We start from the raw sequence: 27,428 nt of genomic DNA on the forward strand, positions 1-27,428 counted from the left end.
GTCGCTACAATAGTTCAGGTTGGAATGGTGTAGTTCATCTACACCTAGAACACTAGGTGTCTCATGCTCTCACCCCCATTTTCTGTATCCTGAAAATGATTATAAAGTCATCGATTGCCTTATTCCCGCAATGAACGTAGGTCGTCTCATGTGTTAGATCTTATTCATTGTGATCTTTGGGGTCCTTCTCCCGTCAAATCAAATTCGGGTTTCCTTTATTATGTTATTTTTATTGATGATTATTCTCGATTCACTTGGTTTTACCCTTTAAAATTTAAATCTGATTTTTTTGATATTTTTCTTCAATTTCAAAAATTTGTGGAAAATCAATATTCTTCTCGTATCAAGGTATTTCAAAGCGATGGTGGTACCGAATTTACTAGTACTTGTTTCAAAACTCATTTACGTAATTCTGGCATCCACCATCAACTCTCTTGTCCATATACACCTGCTCAAAATGGTCGTGCTGAGAGAAAACATCGTCATGTGACTGAGACTGGCTTGGCCCTTCTCTTTCACTCTCATCTTTCTTCTCGTTTTTGGGTTGACGCCTTCAGCACTGCAGCTTATATTATCAACCGGTTGCCTACTCCACTTCTTGGAGGTAAGTCACCCTTTGAACTCCTTTATGGCTACACTCCACATTATGACAATTTTCATCCCTTTGGTTGTCGTGTTTATCCTTATTTGCGTGATTATGTGCCTAACAAGCTTTCTCCCCGCAGCATTCCTTGTATTTTTTTGGGTTATAGTCCTGCTCATAAAGGGTTCCGCTGTCTTGATCCGGCCACCACTAAGCTATATATCACCTGTCATGCTCAATTTGATGAAACCCACTTTCCTGCTATCCCTAGCTCCCAGACCCAACCTCTTTCCTCTATTCCTATTTCAAATTTCTTAGAACCACATTTTCATCATATTGATTCATCCCCCCCTACCACTTCATCACCGCAAACTCCTCGATCCAGTTCATCCCCATGTGATATTTGTTCTGACCTTGTAGATGAGTCTGTGCAGGTTGATACTTCTCTTGCAGGTTCCACTTTGCCACCCTCGACTTCTAATTCGACCTCTATTGAACCTCCTGTTGATTTCTCTTCTTTGGGCACTCATCCTATGATCACACGAGCCAAAGCTGGTATATTCAAGACTCGTCATCCAGCAAATCTTGGTATTTTGGGCTCATCTGGACTTCTTTCTGCTCTTCTTGCATCCACTGAGCCAAAAGGATTCAAATCTGCGGCTAAGAATCCTGCTTGGGTGGCTGCCATGGATGAAGAAATTCGAGCATTACAACAAAATGATACTTGGACTTTGGTTCCTCGCCCTGCCAACACCAACATCGTGGGCTCTAAATGGGTGTTTCGTATTAAATATTTGCCTGATGGATCTGTCGAGCGTTTCAAGGCTCGTCTTGTTGCCAAAGGTTATACTCAGGTTCCTGGTCTTGACTACACTGACACTTTTAGTCCGGTTGTCAAAGCTACCACTGTCCGTGTTGTGCTTTCTATTGCAGTCACAAATAAATGGCCTCTTCGACAACTTGATGTCAAGAATGCTTTTCTCAATGGAACTCTTATTGAACGTGTTCATATGGAACAACCTCCTGGGTATATTGATCATCGATTTCCCACTCATGTTTGTCTATTAAAGAAAGCCCTCTATGGTTTAAAGCAAGCTCCTCGTGCTTGGTTTCAGCGTTTTAGCTCATTTCTTCTCACACTTGGGTTTTCTTGCAGTCGCGCTGACACGTCCCTTTTTGTCTTTCATCAGCAATCTAACATTATCTATTTGCTTCTTTATGTTGATGACATTATTGTTACCGGCAACAACTCATCTCTTATTGACAGCTTTACTCGCAAGCTTCATTCTGAGTTTGCTACCAAAGATTTGGGTTCTCTCAGTTACTTTCTTGGTCTTGAAGCTTCACCCACTCCTGATGGTCTCTTTATTAGTCAGTTAAAATATGCTCGAGATATTCTTACTCGTGCTCAGTTGCTCGATAGCAAACCAGTTCACACTCCCATGGTTGTTTCTCAACACCTGACTGCTGATGGTTCTCCTTTCTCTGATCCTACTCTCTACAGATCTCTTGTTGGCGCCCTTCAGTACTTGACTATTACGCGTCCAGATATTGCCTATGCTGTCAATTCTGTCAGTCAATTCTTGCATGCCCCTACTGCAGATCACTTTCTTGCTGTCAAACGTATTCTTCGCTATGTCAAAGGAACACTCCACTTTGGTCTTACCTTTCGTCCATCCACTGTTCCTAGTACGCTAGTCGCTTATTCGGATGCTGACTGGGCTGGTTGTCCCGATACTCGTCGTTCTACATCCGGCTATTCTATTTATCTTGGTAACAATCTGGTTTCTTGGAGTGCCAAAAAGCAACCTACTGTCTCACGCTCCAGCTGTGAATCTGAGTATCGTGCTCTTGCCACAACCGCTGCTGAACTTCTTTGGGTTATGCATCTTTTGCATGACCTCAAGGTCCCTATTTCACAGCAGCCCTTACTCTTATGTGACAACAAAAGTGCTATTTTTTTGAGCTCTAATCCCGTTTCTCACAAGCGGGCCAAACATGTTGAACTAGATTATCATTTTCTTCGAGAACTTGTTATCGCTGGCAAACTTCACACACAATATGTACCCTCTCATCTCCAAGTTGCTGACATCTTCACAAAGAGTATTTCTCGACCTCTCTTTGAATTTTTCAGATCCAAGCTTTACGTTCGTTCAAATCCGACGCTCAGCTTGCGGGGGGGTGTTAAGGATAGTTGACCGTTCACTAGATATTTGCCTTTACCATATTTGCCCTCTTATTAAAGGCAAATATATTGCATTCATTTATTATACTTTCCTTTTATTACTATTTCCATATTATTTGTAATTTACCATATTTCTGTATCCTGAAAATGATTATAAATAAGAGAACTCTCACCCCCATTTAGGTGTGGTGATTCAGCAAACATTCACAATATCGAACCGTGAACGAGGAAAGGCATGAGAGGTTCTTGACTCGTGGAGACACCAAAAGACCCTTGGATGGATAGAGAGAGAGAGGGCAAGCTTTCTTTTGATTTTTTTCATACCGTAAAGAGTTGAACAATGAATTTTTCATGTTGTCAAAGAATTGAATAACGAAAATAGATGACGAGTGCCTAATCGAATTGATCGGGTCATTGGGGACCAGTAAGACACAAAATTGGAGAGAAGTGTTGGGGTAAAAAGAAGGCCTAAAATTCCCAAGGTTCCATTCTACATAGAGAAAACCACCATATGGTCCATACATTTTAAAATAAGAACATGAAATCAGTGGCTCTAAAAGAAAAGACCAAACCATTTTCTAAATCATATACAGACTTCCGAAATCCCAACATCTCTCTACCTTAATAGTTTCTGGGTTTTTAGAAAAGTCACCTAAACTAAGCTTAACCCACTTTGTAACTTGGGAAGTATTTTTTACTCACCTAGAATAGCTTCCGCTATAGCTCCGGCTCCTGCTTCGGCTTCGGCTATAGCCACGGTCCCTTGAATCATACGGTGACCTTGAGTAGGATATCTCCCTGTACCTTCGGTCCCTAGGCGAGATCGACCTGTATCATATAAATAAGGTTAGAATCGTCCACCCCGCAACCCTCTCTTTTCTAAATGGTCCAATGATCATTATTGAAAAATACTACACAGTATAACTGCCCACCTTGAATATCGTCTAGACCGAGCAGGGGAATAATATTCAGGACTACGTGAATATTTTCGACCATGGGGCGGTGATTGAGAATATTGCAGCGGGGAACGCCTGTAACTGTAGGACCGACCCCTGATAACAATTTCATATGTGAACAACACTATAGTTATAGGGAAAATTTTGAAGATACTTGTAGAGAGTTCAGAGAAGTCAAGAGATGGCAACCTTGATGAGTCTCTTGCTCTCATCTGTTCTGGTCTCTTCCTGTTCTCCTCAGCAAACACAACAGTTAATTCACGACCCAATAGAACTTGGCCATCTAATTCATACTTTGCATCAGCAGCATCAGCAGGATCAATGTACTGAACAAACCCAAAGCCGCGTGGTTTTCTGCACTCACAATCACATACCATTCATAAATACAAAGTTTAACAATGGATGTTAATACAAAGTTTGATAATTTGATGACTAGGGGCATCATTACAATCATCAATCAATCCAGAGACAAATTGCCAGTGACAGAAACATATACAGACAACATAGAGCACTAACAAATATGAGTGTCACCATGCTAACCTTCTGCGTGGCAAAGAAAAAAATTGAGATGAAATTCTTCAAGACTTGTGAACTTCTTCTCTATGTATTCAATCAAACCCACCTTCCACCGAATCTTCATGTACACATTAAGTCATCACAACTTACTTGAATGTCTTCAACACAACAACCAAATTACTTGCTTCTTGTCTTCCACTAGATAATCTTATTACTTCATTGGTGACAGTCTTCAACACTTCCAATAAAAACAACCAAACTCGATAAACTGATTGTATGTTGTTTGGAAACCAAATAATTGAACAAAGGAGCAAGCCATAGAAGTAACAATTTAGAAAATCTTTTCATAAATATAAAGACTACATGCGTATGTAAGGACTAAAATGAGTTTGAATATAACTACTGTAAGACAAACGCTTACATGCATACACACTAGATGCATACGAAGAAAAAGCACAATCTTCAAGAGTATGCCTACCCGGAATAATAATCTCGTGGCAAGTAGATGTCCTTGAGAGGACCAAACCGCCCAAATAATCCACGTAGATCCTCTGGCCTGCAAAAAAAAAAGTAAGAATGAAGAAGTTTATCAAGTCAATATAGAACAAAAGCAGACACATTATCCTTTTTCCCTTTAAATTCTCAACAACTGAAACTCCATTGTGCAATTACTCAGAATCTTTTTTGGTCGAGAGTCATCTTTGAATGGTTGGCATTTGTTCTTTTTTCCTAACAGAAATGTTTTTTCCTCCTCATTTTTTTTTTTTTTTTGAAACAGAATTCTGATCTATCTTGAAGCTTAAGAGAAAGGAGAAAAATCCAACAAAGAAAATTACACAAACACTTCAATTTGAATATTCTTAGCTTCCAATTAAAATAAAGAAAGAAAGAAAGAAAGAAAGAACTACGGAAAGCTGAAAATTGGATCAACCAGAGAACATATTTTTAAAAGATATCATTTCTTTATAATTCAACAAAAACATAATTGAAGAACCAACAGATAATTGTATAAATGCAGCCACAAACCTGCAGTCATGCCTTAGGTTCCGAACCAAAAGACTTGTCGGCAGATCCCTTCCACGGCCTCCATGACCCCTTGGGCTAAGGCTTCGATTTCTCCTGCCATAACTCCTTGGTGGCGATGGACTGTAACTGTAACTTCGACCTCTCATTTTCAATTTCCTATAACAATTGGAATAAAATAAATCACGGTGTTAAAAAAAAAAAAAAAAAAAAACACCAAGATGAACATAGCCTAAATCTGCGAACATTAACGCACATCAATCAGCATGCTACCACAGATTTCTGTCATCACTCACAAGAAATAAACAACGAGCGATTCTTTCTTTTGCGTCAATTGAACATGGGCAAACGTTCCAAGCAGACGAATATTTATTTAGAACACAAACACGGTATCAACTATTTAAACAAAATATGCCACTAGAAGATCAATAGAAAACAGCGTAAGAAAATTTACCGATACCGATACTAAATTACACAAAACATAACAGATTGATCCAGCGACAAACTAGTCACAAAAAGATTACTTATAAACTTTTCCTTCCATCGACTGCTTCAATATTTCTTCAGAACGAATGAGATCGATATCGGAGATAACAAAATATCACCAGGAAACTACACAGACAAAAACAGGATTTCTCAAAACTCTCTTTCACAAGAGTGCTTCTCAAATCAAACAAAACCTCAAAGGAATAACTACTCTAAAAATAGTCAAACGAAAAATATGTAAATTCGCCAATAGTTGCAGCCTTTTTCACAGATATCGTTCTTCAAACGTGATCAAAGAGATAGAAAACACAATTCGGCATAAAAAGGACTAATAAAAAAAAAAAGAGTAGAGGTTTCTTGAATCAAAACTCGATAAAATCAAATTTGCGATCGAGAAAACATTGAAAGAAAGCAAGAACAAAGAGAAGAAGAAGGCGAAAACCTGAGAATCAGAGAACCGATAAATCGAACGGAGCCTTTTCCTCCGGAGACAAATTCTGCAATCTTCCTTGGGGCTTTTGTCTCCTCTACCTCGAACGCCCTTTATGTTCGAGAAACTTCCCTCGGATTTGTTTCAGTACTTCGCAGGTCTATGGCTTCTCGTGGACGCTCTTTTACGACCACTTGTTAGACGGAGATCGACGATTATGATTGACTGATAATTATAGAAAGAGATTTGCAACTTTCCTATTTTTAAATTCTCTTCAATATTCTTCTTCCCAAAATTCGTTATATTCTTTGATTGAATCTCTAGTTTATCATTTATATTTCTTCTATTAAAAATGGACGTTATATTATTTAGGTTATGCTCTCGAGAAATTCTCTCCAAATTTGGTACGTACAATACTTCAATTATATTACTTGTTGACAGCATGTACTTATACTAGATCGAGAATCATTTAAAAGTTTTCAAGATGCATACACGTTTTTTCGTCGATTAATGAACTATAGGAGTACCACGGGTGCAAATGGTTATGAATATCAATTGATAAAGGTACGAGTCGATAGAAATAAATTGTCTAGTCTCTGTTATAAATACCCGTTCACCCTTTCAAGATTTGCATCCTAAGTATAGTCTCGAGTAAAGCGAAGTGGAGTAGTATTCTATAGATTGTTTTCTAATTTGATAAGGGAACCCTAATCCTCAGCCCACGATCCATTGTTTTAGCAAGAATCTTTGAATCAAAGTAATTAACACCTCTTTATACGAAATTTGGATCAACAAAAGATAAGGCTAGAATTAGATTACAGAAAAGATAAGGCTAGAATTAGATTACAGAAAAGATAAGGCTAGAATTAGATTACAGAGAAGATCTAGCAAGATTTGGAACGTTGTTCTCAATTGAGTCATTCCATAATTTAATTTGATGGCTACTGTGCAATTCTACTGCTTAAAACTTATAAATGGCAAATATGATGCTCCAATCTGTAAGGAAACGTCTCAATTTGAGATTCGAATTACATTCATCCACGAATCTGAATTTTACATAACATACTGTGGCATTTACAGTCTCTCGACAAAAGACGTTTGTTGACGGGATTCGAATCTGAATTTTACGTAACATACTGTGGGTATTTATAGTCTCCCGACAAAAGACGTTTGTTGACGGAATTTACTCGAGACGTTTGTGGACGGGATTTATTCCCGATCCCCTTTAATCTCGACAAAAAAATTAGTGAAATTGACACTTTGACTTTTATATAATTTATGAAATTAAAAATAATTTTTTCTTAATGTTGATGTGTTTGAGTGGCCCATGCGACTTGAGCTCTCACACGTGGGTTCAAATTCTGTTGTTGACATATTTTTTTGAATCGCAGGTTATACTGACATGGTTTCAACTACGAAATCAATTAGTTTTTTACTCGGGGCATCAAGTCGTCTTTCTTATTTCTATGGTTAGAGATTTTCCGTATCAAAATCAAAGTAAGATCTCAATGGTCGCGACTTTCGACCTCTCGTTTACTGATGGATCGGGTAGCCCAGAGATGCTAGCTGCTAACATTTTTTGAATCTTCTCGGCAATAGGTCCATTTGGAACAGATTCTTATCATAATCTCTTATCCATTGATATTAATAAAGAGTAGGAGTCCATGTTCTTTAATTTGAAGTAATAAGAAAACACAGTCAAATAGTTCTTCATTTGAGCGTTTCACTCGAAAACGCTAATCATTACACACAATAATTTGAAAAGTTCGACTAAATTCTCCACCGAAATACCTTGTTCGATCAGCTACCACGACCGATAACGAGCTTATGATCTTCTTGTCGGAATAATGGTGGTGGGAGTGTTTACTTTTGGTAGAAGCTGTCTTAAGTCACTTAAAAACACCATTTTTGCAACACTAAGGGCAATCTCAGGCTTCATTCTTCCCAAGGAGTGCTCAAACTCTGATATTGTTTTGGGATCATTTATGGAAACTGCAAATGGAGCAAAGTTTTTTACCCAATTTGTGAAGTTTTTATCCATTTGGTTGAAGATGGCATCAACTATTGGCCTTTCAAAGCCTCCATTGTATCCTTCACCGTTGAGATACCTATGGTAAAAGTATGTCAGTAAAATAACCAAAATCGTAAAAAATTGATTTATAAAAGAACACGCTTGTTTCTAGCAGATGTTGTCTTATTTGGACTTTTCGTTTTGGGCTTCCCTTATGAGTTTTAAAATGCGTTTGCTAGAGAGAGTTTTCTACACTCATGCTTCGTTCCCCACTTTGATTCTACATCGGTTGGAGGGAACGAACACATTTCTTATAAGGGTGTGAAAATCTCTCCCTAGCAGACATGTTTTAAAATTTTGATGGGAAGCCTAGAAGGGAAATACGAAAGAGGACGAGACCTACTAGCGGTGGGCATGAGCCGTTACATCGAGAGATATTATCCTCTTTGGACTTTTCCTTCTCGACTTTCCCTCGTGATTTTGAAACGTGTTTACTAGAGAGAGTTTTCCACACCCTTATAAAGAACGTTTCGTTCTCCACTCCAATTCCACGTCAATTGGAGAGGGAACGAAACATTCTTGATAAGGGTGTGAACACCTCTCCCTAGCAGACTCGTTTTAAAACTTTTATGGGAAACCTAGAAGAGAAATACGAAAGAGGACAATACCTACTAGTGGTGGGCATGAGCCATTACATCGAGAGATATTATCCTCTTCGGACTTTTCCTTCTCGACTTTCCCTCATGATTTTAAAACGCGTTTACCAGAGAGAGTTTTCCACACCCTTATAAAGAATGCTTCGTTCTCCACACCAATCCCACATCGGTTGGAGAGGGGAACGAAACATTTCTTATAAGGGTGTGGAAACCTCTCCCTAGCAGACTCGTTTTAAAACTTTTATGGGAAACCTAGAAGAGAAATACGAAAGAGGACAATACCTACTAGTGGTGGGCATGAGCCATTACATCGAGAGATATTATCCTCTTCGGACTTTTCCTTCTCGACTTTCCCTCATGATTTTAAAACGCGTTTACCAGAGAGAGTTTTCCACACCCTTATAAAGAATGCTTCGTTCTCCACACCAATCCCACATCGGTTGGAGAGGGGAACGAAACATTTCTTATAAGGGTGTGGAAACCTCTCCCTAGCAGACTCGTTTTAAAACTTTTATGGGAAACCTAGAAGAGAAATACGAAAGAGGACAATACCTACTAGTTCTTTTGGTTATGTATTTATAGTGGATTTTGTGGTATGATGCAACAAAAAAACAACCAAGATATTTTTGAAATCCTCTCGTACAACTACACTGAGTATGCACTCGATAGTCTCAATATATCATTCCCGACAATTCTAAAACATGGTCAATAATGATAAACTACACTGAGTATACACTCGAGCTTTATCAATACTCATTTCCTATAAAGTTGTAGAAATTGATAGTCTCAGTTTCGATTGTTCCCAATAACTCTAAAACATGGTTAATAATAACGAACTACAATGAATATATACTCGAGCTTTATTGACACACATTTCCTATAAAGTTGTAAAAATTGATAGTCTCGATCTCGATCTCGATCTCGATCGTTCCCAATAACTCTAAAACATGGCCAATAATAACAAACTACAATGAGCAAATTTATGAACAAATTTACGTGTCGATTGTCACAATCGCATTTTTAATGGTAGTGGACTTGCGATTGTGCGGCACTCACTTTTCAACGACAAGTGAGCTAAGTCAATTCCTTCTTGCGTCGCCTACGGCCAAACGACGTATGCTCGAGCCTCTGACCTCAGTTTTAAGAGAAGGTTTTACGAAGTGAGAGCAGAGAGAGATTTTCGAAAGAGAGATTTTTTAAAAAGACGTTATATAAGTAAGCAAGAGAGAAATAACAACGGCTTACAGTATATAACCTTGGGTAGGGAGAAGTTGACAACTAGTTGTATCCCTTATAGTATATTCTGAGGCATTTCATGTCTGACAGGCCTAGACATGATATTTTTGAAACGTCATACTTCCTAGAAATACAAAAGTAAAACAGAAAAAACATTAAAGGTTGGGCTTGTCATGGGCATGCGGCCATGGGCAACACGCCTTAGACATGCGGCCATGCAAATGAATCAGAAAGTGTGGATGTAAGAACATCAATATTTGATTGCTTGAGTTTCCAGGATTGAAAGCTGAATATGTGTCATAGGATGAAACCTATGCCAACAGTGAAGGAATTAAGAGTGAACCTGGTTGTTTTCTGGAAACGATCTTCAATTCAATTGAAGTGCAGAACAGCTGATTGTTATACATTATCATCTCAAAGTAATTGGAACTTAGTTCCTAACAACTGAACCAACACCTAACAATCAAACACACCAAAACGCTTCACAAAGGAGGAGTTCATAAGAAAAAAACAGCTCAAATCAACAGTAACAAAGACACAAAAAACCTTGCCAAAGACGATGTCGAGGGAGATCGGAGAACGTATGTGAACATAGAGGACGTGGAGAACGACACTGCCTCTGAGAACGCACTTAGCCAAGGAACACTATGGTTGGTATCGATTCAGGAAAATAGACAACAAATTCATCTAAGAACGGGTGAAGATGAGCGCAACACGAGAATGTGCATGAAAAAGAGAGAAAACTGCCTTCACAGGATGAAAGTCCCACGTGGTTAATTTCTTTAGAGAATGATCGTGAGTTTATAATTAAGAAATACTTTCTTTATTGGTACGAGGCCTTGTGGGAGAGCCTATACTCACAATTAATAATTTATTATTTTTTCGTAGATAGGATCACATATTAAAATTTAGATGTAATTGTTTTTTCCATATTTATTTATTTGTAATATCGAATTTAAAACATAATATGTTAAATACAGATCATACTTCAAAAAGATAACCATAACTAACGTAATATTTTGCATAAAGTTGGAGCTTAAACATGCTTTTAGAGGCCAGAGAAGCAATAGCATTAATCTCTTTCAATCTCATACTCACACTATGCATAACCTTAGAATTCAAGGACACGGTTGTACAACCTCGACCTAATTCAAGTAAGTTCGCAGTCACTATACCGAACCCGTGAATTAAAGTTTAAAAAGTAGTTCCATCAATCTACACATTAACAAATCTGCTAAAGTATTCACAGCAGGAAAGGGTGTCCCCCTTCAAGATCTTGAACAAATTGACAAATATTCGTAGCCTACGTGCATGGTCGATGTAGAAGCCAAGCATTACAACTGACCGAACCGATGCATTCGAGGCTGCACTATGGATATAAAGATCTTGAATGCAAAACGTATTCAGCATGGACAAGACTAGTGTCCATCCAAAGTTTCAAGGGACTCCATGAGTAATCTTTGTGCCTCTTCTCTCCTCCTAGACAAGAAAATTAGGCCAAAACGTGTTTTAAAAGGTAGCAAATAATCAGTGAGATGATGCAGAAGTTATCAGCCAGAACAGAAACAAGCCTTGAACGATGAATTATGGGCTGAAAATTTTATAAGAACGCATCCTAACAAAACAATGATTATGGATAAAGGGACAAGAAATCCTAAGTTTTGGGTTTAATAATGTTTACCCGAGAAAGTACGACATTCAATCCAAAAAAAGGCGTGTGACGAAAGGGTAGCTGATTGCACAAGTTATTACACATTCATACATGAATATATTCGATCAGAACCAACATACCTTTTTATATCCTCGACAGCTTGTCTCCGACGCTCTATCTGAAGTTCTAGTATATGAATGAGTGTAGCTCTAGCCTACAAGGGAAGATAGACCTGACAATCAGATAATTTCGACGATACGATATGTCCAGTTTAAATGTGTAAAACTAAACCACCTGATGCGGACGCAATGAATTAAGCAGGTGGTGTAAGTTTTTGAATATTAGGGATATTTCTTCTACCCTCCTTGCGTATTGCGATGGCCTCTCAACAAGAATATCGGCGAGCTCCAGGATGTGAAGCTGAAGCTCCCTATTGAGAAATCTCAATTCCTTCTTAAAATCTGAGGAAGAACCACCAATAATAATGTCAGGTAAAAGACTTTACTTGAGAGGGAGGGCTGCAGGGGAGAGTGTTGCTCCAAGCAATCAAAAATCAAGTTCATTGAGCAAGTGGCAGCAAAGAGACTCTTTTGTTTACACTGTACAGGAATCAATTAAGAACATGACAGCAACTACCACTACACATTTTCATGTCTTTAAATACAGTTTCTAATGTTTTCACGAACAGGAATTTAATTCGTTTCTTCCATGACAATAGAAATAGGAATGTCCCAAACATTTGTATTCTTCTTTTAACAGGACTTTAAAGCAATGACACTCCGTGCTCAGAGCTTAGGAGAAATATTTGCAATAGGTTTGAGTTCTTTTAGAGTACGCCCCAAAGGATGGAAGATTATTTTTTGTCTTAAATACGAGTTGCCTGAAGACTGCAGCCCTAGTCTCAATTGCAAAGCCAAGTTTTTGTGGTTAAAAATGACAATAGGAAGAGATATACATGAACATGTGCGAGTGTACACATATCAGTGTCAAAAGCGACCCCAAAAAATTTGGGACCAAAAGCGGTTAGCTCGTTCATGTGTGTGTAATTTCATTTGGGTGAGGTTAAGTTCACTGCTCTAAGATAGTTAAGGCCAATTGTAGGGTTTCCAGAGATTCTCCTCAGCCTTTATGTCTTGGGGATGGATTATAAAGCCTCACTTCCCTTTGGCATCCACGCCAGCCCCAAGGCCTAAACTCTGAAGACAACAAAGCTTTCCTTAAAAATCTACCCCCGAGATTCAAACATGTGACTTTGAGTAGGATTACTTAGAGACCGTGAGCCTTAGCCAATGGTGCTGCCCCTTGGAGGCTACCAATACATGCATTATTCTTACCCCGAACCAAAACAGAGACCACCACAGATCTAAGAAATCAAACGAATAATTACTTGAGCATAAAATTTGCCTTACTTGAGAGGATAATAGCGATTCTTATCAAATAGAAAAACAACTGATGGAGAACAAATTCTGACCCAAATTTGGGAACACTGGTAACTAAACTAAATCTACTTACCAACATTTGGTCCTCTAGGGTAAAGCTGGCGCACTCCTTGCTCTTCCAAGCTTGGAAGCACGTCATCGGTCTAAAATCAAAACGAAACAATCAGGAAAAAGGAATAAAATCACAGTGAACGGAGATTATCAAATCAAATAATGAATCTAACTCGAAAATGTCCACACTGAACGGAGATTATGAAAGATTTCGGAAGCAGAAACGAACAACCTCGGAACTAAAAACCCTAAAACCATTCTTAGCATACGTTCTTAAAAAATCTTATCTATTTAAAAAATGAAAAGTTCAGCCAGACTCCAACAGCTAAAAGAATTCAACAAAAATGTGAAATCAAATTCGAATCTTCACATATAAATGACATTTCAAGATGCATTCAGAGAGATGAAGAAGGAATCGAGAGTAAATCTTACAGTGTAGTTGCTACCAAAGCAGACGTAGGTCCCTTCGATCGGCGGAGGAGGCTCCGGTGCCGATTTCGGATTCTGGGAGTAATCTTTGTAGAGCCTGTAATACGGTGGTGGTGGCGGATACGTAGCTGTCGCCATTGTTAGTGGAAAAATCTAACAATCGACAGAATGAGAATTGGAATCAACTGGCACACCCGAGTTGGGTTTTTTCTTTTTCCTAATATTTATTTATTTATTTTTTTTACTAAAATATTTAATTTATGGTTAAATAGTTAAATTAATCCATTTTAAGTTCTTTAAGTATAGTGATTGAATTTTTAGATTTTCGTAGTCGATAAATTGTTTTAATTTTTTTTAATTTGTATTTAATAATATCTTCAAATTTTAATTTTATGTTTATTTTTTAAAACTTCCAGACAAAATTTAATTTTATATTTAATAAATTATTTGATTTTTACAAAATTCAAATAAATCTAAAATATTTTTGCATTTTTTTTTCCTTTTTTTAATTTTATTTTTTATTAACATCTTATATTTAATTTAGCATTTATTACTTCATTCAGATAAATATCAATTATAAAAATTAAAATGATAGTGTAGATGAGAGGGTCCAACATTAAAGTATTTACACCAGCCTCTGCTACCAAATCATAGATCTTCCAGAGATTTGTAGACTGTTAGGGGTCGAGGTTTCTATAGTACGCTTGTTTGGTCACAAAATAGGTCGTTAGAGAAAATTAGCAAACTATTTTTTAGTTAAGTCAAGAGTCGTAAACATTAATCATCCTTGACTCAAATGGTTTATTTTTCTGCCAGCCACCATTTTTTTTTTCTAGCATTGCATATATTGAATGCGTAGTGTTACTTTCTATTTTTTTGCATTCTCATTTTATATTTTTAGTAGATAATTTATAATTTGCCAATAAGAAGTGTCGTGTGTTGGATGATGAAAGTCCCATATCGGCTAATTTAGGGAATGATCATGGGTTTATAATCAAGGAATACTCTCTTCATTGGCATGAGGCCTTTTGGGNTTTTTTTTTTTTTTTTTTTTCTAAATTCTATGTTTTAATCTGCTATATTTTTATATTGTTTAACTTTGTGTTTTGTAATTCTTGCATAAAAATATGAACTTTTTTCTTATGGCTAAAATAAAGTTTTGAAATGAATGTAAATATTTATTTCAATATTTAAAATTTTTTAGTTACTTTGGATAACCATTTTGTTTGCAATAAAATGCTCAATAACTGTTATGGTACAAATAAAATATATTTTCTACTAATGATAATAATAACGTCAGCTAACAACCTAACCAGTTACAACATACTATTAGTTTTAACACATTCCCTTGTAGTATTTAGGAAACAAGTCAAATTTTTTTTTCCGACAAAATGATAATCAATCTTTACATACTTGTAAGAGCACAAAAAAACTTGATTGCTAACTAACGAAGTGGTAGAAACATTGTCACGCCACAAATTTAAGATACGAAGATCACAGAAAGCACGTTACTCAATGTAAATCGACAATACCGATAACGAAGGAGTGATACTCGACCTCTGTTGAGGATTGAGAACCAATTTATTGATTATTGGAGAGTGATGCTTGATAATTGAACTTTTAAAACGATGAATATAATGGACAAAAAGGAACGAATCAACGATAAAAGCAATAAAACGAAGAGTCAGTAGATGAGAAGTGAAATTACCAAGAATAAGAGGATTGTTTGAGACCATATAGATATTCACAAGAATTAAAGATCACGTACCTCGATTTTGAAAGGTAGAAAACTCCCTGGATAGATATAGCATAACATCAATCTATAATCTTGGATGTTTCTGAATAAGAAGAAAGATGAGTTGAACATTAGTGGAAACAATCGATTGAAAGACCATTAACTTTGAAACTCCCTGATTTTGTCTTTGTCAGCATATGATAAGTAATAAGTGGTACAATGCCACATGTATGAGGCATTGACAATAAAATTGACTCATGGGTCAATTCTCGACAAGTGTGTCTACACACAAGCAACGAAGTTCGATGACATCCCTGGACTTATAATGACATCACGGAGCGTATGCCGTGTTGTTAAGAATCACAATGACGAAATGAGATGCACTCATATTGTTTATTGCAGCCAGTACTCATCTCATCTCGTAGAACATATGTTTCTTCCGGTATAGGTTGTGTTACTAATCTTATATAGTTGAACTAGAAAAATGTTTAAAATAGAAAGATAGAAGAGCTAACACAAGAAATCTTCAAGTTTTTTCTTTTTAATAAATATACATGTAATTCATACAAAATAAGATTACATGCAGTGCAAAAAGAAGAAAAGAACAGTGAATAATCTTTTCTATAAACAATACCGTTTGTATTATCCTTAGAAATGGATAAGTTTCCCCCAATGAATCATCTCTATAACTTTTGTACTCTTAAGGGAGAAAAGCTTCTACAAATAAGTTATCTGTTAACAAATAATTTTTAAAAACTAAAAATATAGAACAAAATGATTAATAAACTATTTTTAAAAATTCACAGTAAAATTTGAAATAAGTTGAATATATCAAATTCTTACTAAACACAAAATAAATAAAAAAGTAAAAGGCCTGTGTTGAAGTAAATTCATGGCTGGCAATGATATGCTAGGATTTGTTTCTCTCTCCCTCCAAAATCTATTTATAGTAAGGTCCAAGAACGGAAGATTTGTGAGTCAGGCAAGGGGCGGAAACCCACCAATAGCATCCTTTGTGAAGAGGCAAAGCCCACAATGTACGGACTGTCTCTCATTGATACCAACCCTCTTCTTCTTCGTGAAACCCCCATTTGGCTAATTTTCGTTCGCTCTGAATTTCTTCTCTCTTCACTTTCTCATCTTTCCTTCGCCTTAAACTATTCTCCTCTCCGGTTTTCCTCATTGTCTCGAATTCAGGTTAGAATACCATCCCATTCTCCATCAATTCCTTTCTCGTCTCTCTCTCTTTTATTTATTTTTTTATTTTTTTGGTTCCAATTTCTTATACCTTTATTGCTCATTCTGAATTTTGAAAACAAAAATGTTGGCTTTGTTTAGGCTTGTCCAAGACGAATTTGGATGTTCCTCAAAAATTTTATTTTCCAATGTGAACAGATGAAGTTATGGACAAAACTTGAGAAAATGTGTATGAAGAACTTTGTTACTATTTTTTTTTTTTTTTTTTAGNTTTTTTTTTTTTTTTTTTTTGTTTAGTTCAATGATCAATCATTGACATTTGAGATATAATTAATGTCTTATTTATTTTCGGCTGGATGTGACCCTTTTTAGAGGTTGAAGATAGAAGTTGTTTTATTTTGTTTAGAGTGAATCTAAGACAAATTGGATCATTAGATGGAAATTTGTATTTAACCTTCAACTTTTTTAGTAAAATTTATATTTTCTACAATTTTGAGGTGAGCTATCTATGATAGATGAAATTATGGACAAAGCTTGAGAAAATGTCCGGTTCTAACAATATTTTGATTTGGTTTGTTTTCTTGTTGATGTTCAGGAAATCGAGACCCTATTGGTTTGTTTGGTGATTTGGTATAAAAGTGAGAAATTTTGGATATTAAAAAAACAAAAAAAAAAAAAAAAAAAAAAAAAAAAAAAAAAANAAAAAAAAAAAAAAAAAAAGGAAAAAAAAGAATGGGACAATTATTTTCATGTCCTTTGGGGGATTTAGAAGATTTGGATTTCGATGCTGTTCTTGTTAGATCTATTAGTTTTCAAGATGGAGAGATAAGGAATCCATTGCGGTCTGTTAGTTTCAATGGAAGAGATTCAGAGCCAGCGGCAGGCAAATCCTACAATTCTCACCGCATGAGATTTGAACGACCAATTGCCACTAGAACAAGGGAATTGGAGACTGTTTTCTCATTCAAAACTCCATCTGCAGAGATGGAAAACAGTGAGTTTGGGAGATCAACAGTTGGGCCTAAGAATTATGATCAGTTTATGACGCCTCGGAATTCAGGTCAAAGTTACTCGACACCGAGATATTCCGAAGCGCCCAAGCATGAACACTATAGTGCTGCAGTGAAGCTACAGAAAGTGTACAAGAGCTTTAGGACAAGGAGACAGTTAGCAGATTGTGCTGTGCTTGTGGAGCAGAGATGGTTTGTGTCCATATTCGTTTGTACTCTCTTCAAAATTTTAAGCATGTTCATGTCAATCTACCCTTTCAAGAGCAGGAGAGGTAAAGATTTGGAGTTTTCTTGTCCTAAATCATCACTTAATAGGTGGAAGCTGTTGGATTTTGCTGAACTCAAGAGAAGTTCAATATCATTTTTTGATATTGAAAAACCAGAGACAGCGATTTCACGGTGGTCGAGGGCCAGAACCAGGGCAGCCAAGGTAACTAAGAACTGTGAAGTTAGAAACATTATTTGGCGCTTTGGTTCTAATAAAATCTTTTAAGTTGGAATATATTCGATCTTTTATCTGCACTCTTAACCCGAAGATCCTCCGTAGGTAGGAAAAGGTTTGTCAAAGGATGAAAAAGCCAGAAAACTTGCTTTGCAGCACTGGCTCGAGGCAGTAAGTCCACTCTCGACATTGTTTAAGTCAGACTTCACGGTTTTCTTTTTCGTGACAGTGTTTCTTTCTCATAATCAGATCGATCCTAGGCATCGGTATGGTCATAATCTTCAGTTTTACTACGTCAAATGGCTTCATTGTGATAGCAAACAGCCCTTCTTCTATTGGTTAGATAAATTTATATCTAAATATGCTTAACAAATGAAAATAAATATTATTAACTCTAACAATCCTCTTTATATTAGGCTTGATATAGGAGAAGGGAAAGAGGTGAACCTTGAGAGATGTCCCAGACATAGGCTTCATCAACAATGCATCAAATACCTTGGTCCGGTAAGCCCATCCATTTCTGAGATATCCCTTTGACACAAGGTTATTTTTAGTTAGATTTTGAATTTTCATTGAAAAAATAATAATATGAAAGAATACAAGGTCACAACAAAAAAATAAAAAAACACACAAAAGCAGGCTCCCTTTTTTCTTTGACATATAAAACATGCATTACAACTTCTATTTTGTTGGGCTTCCTTTTTCCTCGTCCTAAAGTGTTCTCAATTGTTCATATATGCAGATAGAAAGGAAGGCCTACGAGGTTGTGGTGGAAAATGGGAAGTTTATGTACAGGTATAGTGGGAAACTTCTTCACACAACTGGAGGGCCACGTGATGCCAAATGGATCTTTGTTTTGAGCACATCAAAAACTTTGTATGTCGGGCTCAAGAAAAAGGGTACATTTCAACATTCAAGTTTCTTGGCTGGTGGAGCCACATTGGCTGCTGGTAGACTAGTGGTTGAAGATGGTGTTCTAAAGGTCAGGAACACAACCATATTAAGTTTGAATAAAGATTGGGTTTAGGATGGCTTTTTAAAAGTACATCTTTATAAGTCCTCTTGGGAGGACTTCCTCTTCCCTTTCACATTGTTCATTATCCTAACGTACTATATTTTCTATACTTATAGGCAGTTTGGCCTCATAGTGGACATTACCTTCCTACAGAGGAAAATTTTCTGGAATTCATGTCCTTCCTTATGGAAAACGATGTGGATCTAACCGATGTTGAGGTACTCGAGAACCTTTTTTTTTTCCCTCAATATTAGGTTACAGTCGAACAAGCCTCTGATTACCTAGTGTAACTAGGAAACTTTAGTGATTATAACTGCTAACCCGAATTCTATATGCCTATACTATACTCAGAAAAGCCCATATGAGGAAGAAGAACTTCTCACCAAAGACAAATTCACCTATCTTCAAGAAGATTCTAAAGACGTTGCTGGTGGAATAAATATTAGAGACACAATCGACAAGAATAATCCATCTAGACCTCTTGTCTCTAATCCTGCAGAGACTCAAAAACCACGAATATCAAGATTATCAAGAGGATTACGATCAAAGCTTACTAACCTTCAAATACCAGAAAGAAGCAATGTGTTTGACATATTCAAGAAGGAAACACTTCCAGCTAGTTGTAGAGCTCTCATTCCAGATTCTCCCTCGGACGACGGCTACGAAACAGCTGAAGAATCGTTCTTATCAGAAGAAGAATTCATGGTTCCAAAATCTAACCTCTTTGGCGAAGATGAAGAAGACAATGATGATCAACCAATCCAGAAAGAGAAAATCTTAAGGCGAATTGTTTCACATAAGGAAATGAAATCATATCAGTTGGCAAAACAATTATCAAGCAGATGGACAACTGGAGCTGGACCTCGCATTGGTTGCATGAGAGATTACCCACAAGAGCTTCAGAACAAGGTATTAGAGCAAGCTAACTTGTCTCCCAGAGATAGAGTTGTTCATCCTTGTCATTCCCGGACTCAATCTCGAATTGGCTCCATGGCTTCAACTCCAATTTCATGTAAAGACACGAGCACAACCAGAAGTCCGCTTGCTTCAAATTGCCTGATATTGTCTCAAACTGCAACACCTTCAGCTGAATGTAATTAGAATATAAATAACGAACGTGTGTAACACACGTATTACTCTGCAATTACTGGATAGAAAAGATGATATATATACATAGTTAATGTGCTTCTTTAGACTCCAACATGGACTGAGGGATGAAACGCTTTTGCATGCTTTCATTGCCTACTAATATACATAGACGCAGAGACTCTTTGCAAGCAGAGGTATCATCTTCTCAGATTTCCCCAAAGAGAGTAATCTGTTTACATAACTAACAGAGTTATTTTTGTCTCTAAACTACCTTAATGTTTGTCATCATAACATGATTTCCTAATTCAACAACAATCAAAATTAAGCCAAATTGTACAATCAAAACCCTTCAAACTGTTTGACAAGAAAAATGATACCTGGCCCATTCAGCCAACTGTGGAGAATCCCTATCCTCTATTCTTAATTTGTAAGATCATGTACTGACAATGAGTGAAAAGAGATGTTGGAGGTTGGAGGTCTGACATGTGTTGCACAAGAGGTTGACATTCTATCCTCTTTGCCCTACATACATATCCATATCCCGAAATAATGAAAATTTCTACTCAATTTATTGACTTCTTTTTGTCTTTCCTTTATTGCTCACACAGGGTAAGTTATAATGCACAATAAATATTACGGACTATGGCTAGAATTACAATCAGCACCGTAAATCTGACTGTGAAAATGCCCCAAAGAACAAAATGTGGAGAAAGCAATTGAAATAACTAAAATTCATTAGATGATAATACAACATGAATCTATAAAACTTTATGGCAATATTTACAAGATAAAAGATTGAATACATCCTTGCTTTCTATTTCTCATGCACCCACAAAAAGTTCATTAAATGAACAAAGGGATTGTTCTGCTAGATCAAAGGAAATATGATATACTCAGCATAGAAGAGATTCCATATAAACCGATAAAATGTTGAGATTGCTTCCTGCAAAACAAATGAAATTAATCATTAGGCTCCAGAATTTCATGCGTTGGAAACAAACCTGCCTTAGTCGCTCACTCTTTGAAGTAAACAACGTATACAGGAAGATAAAACGCTCATTGTAGTTACTGATATGAAAGCCAGAACTGGAATTTACCTTTGAATAATTTGCTCTCTCCAACAACCATGACTGAGATTCAAAAGAAACAAGATTTTGTAAGTTTAGAGTCAATACATATAAATTAGTTGTTCTCGAGGACAGGGTTTCTTTAGTCCTTGGTTAGTATTAATACAGACTAATCAAGAAAATAATAGCAGGAAGAAATTTATAGACACAATATAGCACCATCATTCGTGGTTTCTGGGAGACTAGTGCAAGAAATGAACCTGGAAAATGAGGGACGATGCCAAGATTGCATGAACAGGGATCATTATGTTACGGTTAAAAGCCTGTAAAGATGAAATATGGCAATTTTACTTCAAAAAGATACGTAAAAGTATTTATAGTTAAAATGTCATACGGACCTGAGGCATGTAAATTGCAGCCGCTATAGCAGCAACATAATTTAACAGCAGAAGTCCAGAACCAAGAAATGAAATATTTCTCACACCAAGCGTTGTTGCTAAGGTTGATATCTGAAACCTTAATTACAATTCTCATTCAGATGACGACATGATAATTTCCTAATATACACTTCTAAAAGAATTGAGATGCAAATTTTGGAGTTGGAAAAAATTGAAGCCTTCTGGGAAAAGAATCCCCACAAAGCATAAGTAGAGGAAATAGGAAGGAAAAAACAAAAAGTAAGGTTTGTTGGGAAAAAAGGGTTGAGGGAACAACGTCAATTCAACTAAAAAATTTGTCACCATCGAAGTAGTTGGGGCATCTTACTTGCGATCTCCCTCCACATCTGGAAGATCTTTCGTTATGGCAATCACTAAAGCAAACAGGGTCACAAATGTGGTAATGAAAGCCACAGGTGAGCTGCAAGGAATATAATGTCACATATAAAAATCTACGTAAACTTTTGTGCCTTGTAAGTGCCATCGGTAACTAAAGCTTAAAAAACTAAAAGCAGACACTAACATCGTGATTCTATTTATACAGACTATCATGCCGTTTCTTTATAGTTCCAATATCACTAATAAGCAACTACAAGCAATACTTTCATCGAGAGAAAATCTTGCATTAGCTTCAGATCCTAAACACACGAAAAATATTGGAACTATGACGAAACAGCATATACTAAAGCATTAATTGCAGCGAAAGATACAAGTAATTTTTTTTAAAAAAAATTCACAATCTAGTATAAAATCCCCAGGCCATTAATTTATGACATTGGCGTGTGCTTGTTTGGAATGTGAATCACTATATTCTATTTTTCCTATAACTTAGACCCCACAATATCCTTGTAACACCCGAGTCTCCTTGAGGTGCTGAACACCTAGTTTTTCTTATTAAGTCCGAACTTTCAAGATTTTATTGAGAGCCTTAGAGATCAAATTTCAAAATTATGTAGAAGAGAAAAATGCTTGGAAAAGTCCCATGAACTCAAAAAAAAAAAAAAAAAAAAAAAAAAAAAAAAAAAAAAAAAAAAAAAAAAAAAAAAAAAAAAAAAAAAANAATGGTCAAAGTCGGGGGTATTTTGATCATTCTGTCCTCCTTCCTAGGCACATGAAAATAGGGATTAGTGAAAGATAAAGAAAAAGAAAATTAGAGAAGAAATGAAAAGAAAGGAGAGGGAGGGGAGAAAGTTTGGGAGAAGAACTAGGGGTTACATGGGTAGTTAGCTCAAGATATGGACTCCTATTGAGTGTAGAGACGGGCGAGCCTATAGACCAATCCTGATTGGATTAGAGACTACATGGGTAGGTGTCAGGATGAGAATCCCTATTGAGTGTAGGAACGAGTCAAGGCCGACGTCGCGACCCCGTAAACCAATCTTGGAAGAGATCAAGGACTACGCAAGTAGGTGGTTTAGGATGAACACTTCTATTGTGTAGGAACGGATCAAGGCCAATGTTGTGACGTCGTAAACCAATCTCGAAGAGGTACTAAGGACTATACAAGTAGAAGATTGATGAGGAATCAGTTGGAACTTCGAGACCTACACAGCAGCTTAGAGCGTTGTAAAGGATAAGCCCAAACTTCCTAGAGACCAAAAGGAAAGTTGTGAAAACCTAAGAGAAGGAAGCGATAAAAGCCTATTAGTAGGTTGCTTACTGAGTATATCTTTTTATACTCACCCCTTTTTCCCTTTCTTTTTCAAGCACCAATTGAGTTGGGGAGGTACTCGTGAGCTGCACTGTCACTGAGGAGTGTCAACTGGAGCGTTAGTCAGTTGTATTTTTTAGGGTTGATTTTGTATTCTTTTGTATCATGTGCCCCTTCCCCGTTTGTAAATAACTTGAACAACATTTGTTTGCATTGTCCTTCTTCTTGGACTTTGAATTTTTGACACTAATGTTGCATGTCTTTTAATCCCCGCAAAATTTTATCGTATTTTCCACATTTTCAGTGGTTTGTTTTTATTTTTAATTCTGTTTTGTTTGTGTTTCTGCCACTATCCGTTGCAATCCGATTTTTTGAAGCCTTGAAAATCGGGCCGTGACAATCCTATACTACCGGCAATACCTAGTTTATCAAATTAGTTTATTGAAGTTCATTGAACAATGACATCTATTCCACGATGGTTCAAAATTCAGGTTGAATAGACAAATTGTATGTATCTCGAGGTAAATGTGGTTTTTGTTAAGAATTCACAATTCTTGTTTTCAAACTTAAGTAGAACAATCAATTTAAAGTAGGGACCACATATCTGCACCCTGATTCAATCTAACTCAAATACATTATGAATTATTAATGGCGACTAACCTCCACTCAAAGGTAAGTCCAAGAGCAGCTCTAGTGGCATAATAGACACCAAAATTAAGAAGAAAACCTCGTACCTGCAGCATTTAGTTCACTGTTAGAATTATCATCCATATTGTCAACAAAAGCACATGCCAACCAGATGATATGCTCGTAAAGCTTTAGCTCTTGGGGAAAATAGGTACTGGCAATGCACATTATAACCACGATAAGAGTTTAAAGTAGCTCTTGTGTTCCAAACTAATTAGTTGCCTAAACCAGAATGCTCAATTTCAGAACTAGAATGGAAATTCTTAGAACCGTAATCAAATAATAATTCTTTCAAACTTATAGCGAAATTGTATAAAATTGGATAGCCAAGAAGATCTTGACACAGTAACGAAGTATTTAAATACCAGTGCAATATGTTTTAAATTTCTCAAAAATCTATTTTCTGAAATTGGGAGTTTGAACTCGGCCATTAACTTTGTGCAAATATTTAAACAGTCATACTCCTTGAAGTGGACAGTCAGATTTTCACTTGAAATCAGGTAAGCAATCACCTGTAGCTCAATTTCAGGTAGCGAGCAATCGCGCCATACTTTTTCAACTTGCCATTCATTAAATTTTACCAACTTCTTTGTATTCAGCACCTTTCAATATTTTATTAAGACCATGTGACATAAACTGAAGTTGAAATTTTGAAGGGAAGAGAAACGGATGTACCGTAGCAATTGTAAGAAATGCTGCTACAGGAAATCTCTTCATTCTAAATGGAGGAACAGAGTAGATAGTCCCGAGGAAAAGACCGAGACTGTAGAGAGAAGTAATAAATAGTCCAAAGTTCAATCCAACAATTAACAGACCAGCCACTGCAAAAAATATCACCAAGATCCATGCAGATTTGACTGAAAGATCTCCTGCGGCTATTGGTAAATACGGTTTGTTCACTCTGGAAATGAAACAAAAAAAAGGGGACATTATATGCCACAATTGCATCGTCATCTTAATATATGTTCTCAAAATATGTAGTAAATTGAACTAATATGCGTTACTATTTATTATGTGGATCAACAGAGGTCTCCTAACCAAACTATTCATGAGGTTTCAATGGATAAAAAAATGTCAATCAGGAAAAAGCTCATGAAAAATGTTGAAAATTAGAAGAAATGATTTTCCAAGCTGAGTTCAGTGTTTTTAATCAGGACAAAGATCAAAATATGTGATTTATATTTCTAAAAATGCTATAATGAAATCTTGCTTCTTGTTTTTTAAAAAAAAAAAAAAAAAAAAAAAAAAAAAAAAANGATATTTAGAAGTCAAGCAAGAATGACATTTGAGTATGAAACCAAACAAATTTAAACTGATTAATGAAAAAATATTGATATACATACTTGTCAATTCCAATATCATAGATCTGATTGATACCAACTATATAACCATTTCCACATATTAAGGCAAAAAGACCAGAGAAAGCCTTAAACAGCAAGGACCACTTTATCAGGTGTGAATTCTCAATCAATGCCCTAGTCACCAACGAACTGTAAAAGGAATCAAAGTCAAAATAGTTTGGAAAATATTAAATGAACCAGGAAGGAGTCCTAGTAAAGCAGTGTATTATGATACATTGATATAGCTACTTACAGAGATCCTAAAGCTGTTCCACGTATTGTATGAGGCCTTAAAAACCTCCAGCAAGCATCTCTAAATGCTGAAATATTGTTTGATAGGGGATCAGATCCTGCAGCTCCAACTCGAGTGCGGGCCTGGCAGCACCCACTATAGAACATCAATGGCATGGACAGATATAGTCTGAGTAGATTTTTCAATTACTGAGTAGGACAAAGAAGAAGACTGAAATATGCAGGTAACAATTATTCGTACTTTTTTTATGTTTTGGAAGAGTCTCATCGCATTCCGTACAATTGTGATGTAAGACGCAACCAAATTTTAGAAGACCCGTAAAAAGTAAAGATGATACTTCCCTACTTGATCATATTTATAGTTAGATTTTCTTTTGTATATATTTAAACTTCGATCGAACAAGGGAATCGACTCCATTTCACCAAACACAGTGCAGTTTCAACAAGCTCCTAGTTGATCGGACTTATAGTTAGATTTTCTTATGTATATATTGAACTTCGATCGAACAAGGGGATCGACACCATTTCACCAAACACGGTACAGTAATTGTCAGCAAGCTCCTAGTTGATCGGACTTATAGTTAGATTTTCTTTTGTATATATTTAAACTTCGATCGAACAAGGGAATCGACTCCATTTCACCAAACACAGTATAGTAAGTATCAACAAGCTCCTAGTTGATCGGACTTATAGTTAGATTTTCTTTTGTATACATTTGAACTTCGATGGAACAAGTGAATCGAATCCATTTCACCAAACACTGTACAGCAAGTTTTAGTAAGTTCGGGATGCATGCTAATCCCCGAAGATTGCTCCCAAATCCATCAAAACATTTCTTCCACGTTCATACCACAATGTAACTTCAATAATCGGATTCCGATCATTCACAAACAAGTTCTTCATCATGCACAACAAAAACTCGCTAATCGCTAATCGAAAACAGAAACATCAACCACTGAGAAAACAAACACACCTGGATGGAAGCAAGTCTCCACGATCTAGTCGAAACATTTCCCCTACAACGGTACATCCATCTTGGCTGCAGTTGCAAGGCGAAATTCGGGAGCAAGAGTGAAGGTAAAGTTACTGCATGCCTAACAAGAAGCTTTCTGTGAGGCAGAGAAGACTTGAGAGCGGAATTCACAGCCGGAGTTCGAAGAGAAACGGATTGAATCATTGAATACTCCATAGTAAGAACAACCGGAATCGGAACGGAAGTAGGAAGAAGAGATGAAGAATTTCCAGTCAGATCGTAGCAGAGGCTCACACCGCAGAAAACTGGAGAAGGCAGATAACATTCATTGGAGGCAAAATCGCTCCGAGCCTCTAGTTCACAAATGCACGTCCACTCCCGTCTCCCAACGTGGTTGTAAATTTGTTTAGCTTAGAACTTCACCATTACCATTATTAGCCTAAATTAAATCATACCTAACACACCTAATTAAATATCAATTACGCTCCAAAAATAATTATTTTTCTTTTAATTTAAATTAAAAAAACTTATTTTTCTAACAAATAATTTAATAACGAGCTTCCTTTATTACAAAATAAACGGTACGAGTATAGAAATTTGAACCTTCAATGACGACTCTCTTGACTCGAGTCATGCAAAATAGATGAAACTCTCGAGCAAGCGTACAAACAATCACATTATGTTAACGGAAATTTATACATACCATTTATAAATAGATCCGTATAAAACAAAATTGTCCAGACTCCCGAGCACATCCACGTCAAATGTAGTTATACGGAAATTTATACATATCATTTATAAGTAGATCCGTATAAAACAAAATTGTCCCGACTCCCGAGCACATCCACGTCAAATGTAGTTATTTTAGCTTTTAGCTATTA

General features: G+C 36.5%; 4 protein-coding genes across 6 annotated transcripts; 1 reads left to right on the forward strand and 3 right to left on the reverse strand.

The window, feature by feature from the left end:
* Positions 1-3,220: 3,220 nt before the first annotated feature.
* Positions 3,221-6,262, reverse strand: LOC111799851 (serine/arginine-rich SC35-like splicing factor SCL33). The gene is made up of 7 exons (XM_023683333.1): positions 6,192-6,262; positions 5,788-5,875; positions 5,267-5,422; positions 4,719-4,796; positions 3,914-4,078; positions 3,701-3,820; positions 3,221-3,596 (listed from the first exon to the last, which is right to left on the reverse strand). The coding sequence occupies exons 2-7, from the start codon at positions 5,805-5,807 to the stop codon at positions 3,467-3,469; spliced, it is 669 nt and encodes a 222-aa protein (XP_023539101.1). The 5' UTR covers positions 5,808-5,875; positions 6,192-6,262; the 3' UTR covers positions 3,221-3,466.
* A 4,866-nt stretch (positions 6,263-11,128) lies between these two features.
* Positions 11,129-13,857, reverse strand: LOC111799852 (mediator of RNA polymerase II transcription subunit 7a). Its single transcript, XM_023683334.1, has 5 exons — positions 13,656-13,857; positions 13,246-13,315; positions 12,028-12,194; positions 11,874-11,947; positions 11,129-11,561 (listed from the first exon to the last, which is right to left on the reverse strand). Exons 1-5 carry the CDS (start codon positions 13,788-13,790, stop codon positions 11,501-11,503), a joined length of 507 nt encoding a protein of 168 aa, XP_023539102.1. The 5' UTR covers positions 13,791-13,857; the 3' UTR covers positions 11,129-11,500.
* Positions 13,858-17,265: 3,408 nt separating this feature from the next.
* On the forward strand, positions 17,266-20,239 carry LOC111799847 (IQ domain-containing protein IQM6-like). 2 transcript variants are annotated; one of them, XM_023683328.1, is made up of 8 exons: positions 17,266-17,786; positions 17,910-18,024; positions 18,142-18,207; positions 18,286-18,374; positions 18,453-18,540; positions 18,779-19,018; positions 19,168-19,269; positions 19,403-20,239. In XM_023683328.1, exons 1-8 carry the CDS (start codon positions 17,317-17,319, stop codon positions 20,150-20,152), a joined length of 1,920 nt encoding a protein of 639 aa, XP_023539096.1. In that variant the 5' UTR covers positions 17,266-17,316; the 3' UTR covers positions 20,153-20,239. The 2 variants fall into 2 exon arrangements, with proteins under 2 accessions (XP_023539096.1, XP_023539095.1); XM_023683327.1 differs by having other exon boundaries at positions 18,142-18,374.
* A 596-nt stretch (positions 20,240-20,835) lies between these two features.
* On the reverse strand, positions 20,836-26,953 carry LOC111799849 (homogentisate solanesyltransferase, chloroplastic-like). 2 transcript variants are annotated; one of them, XM_023683330.1, is made up of 10 exons: positions 26,548-26,953; positions 25,576-25,697; positions 25,326-25,472; positions 24,658-24,883; positions 23,956-24,029; positions 21,973-22,065; positions 21,606-21,723; positions 21,468-21,530; positions 21,238-21,270; positions 20,836-21,083 (listed from the first exon to the last, which is right to left on the reverse strand). In XM_023683330.1, exons 1-10 carry the CDS (start codon positions 26,761-26,763, stop codon positions 21,009-21,011), a joined length of 1,167 nt encoding a protein of 388 aa, XP_023539098.1. In that variant the 5' UTR covers positions 26,764-26,953; the 3' UTR covers positions 20,836-21,008. The 2 variants fall into 2 exon arrangements, with proteins under 2 accessions (XP_023539098.1, XP_023539099.1); XM_023683331.1 differs by having other exon boundaries at positions 25,576-25,710; positions 26,548-26,723.
* Between the last annotated feature and the right edge of the window lie 475 nt (positions 26,954-27,428).

Source organism: Cucurbita pepo, chromosome LG08, assembly GCF_002806865.2.
Source record: "Cucurbita pepo subsp. pepo cultivar mu-cu-16 chromosome LG08, ASM280686v2, whole genome shotgun sequence".
Classification (NCBI taxonomy): Eukaryota; Viridiplantae; Streptophyta; class Magnoliopsida; order Cucurbitales; family Cucurbitaceae; genus Cucurbita; species Cucurbita pepo.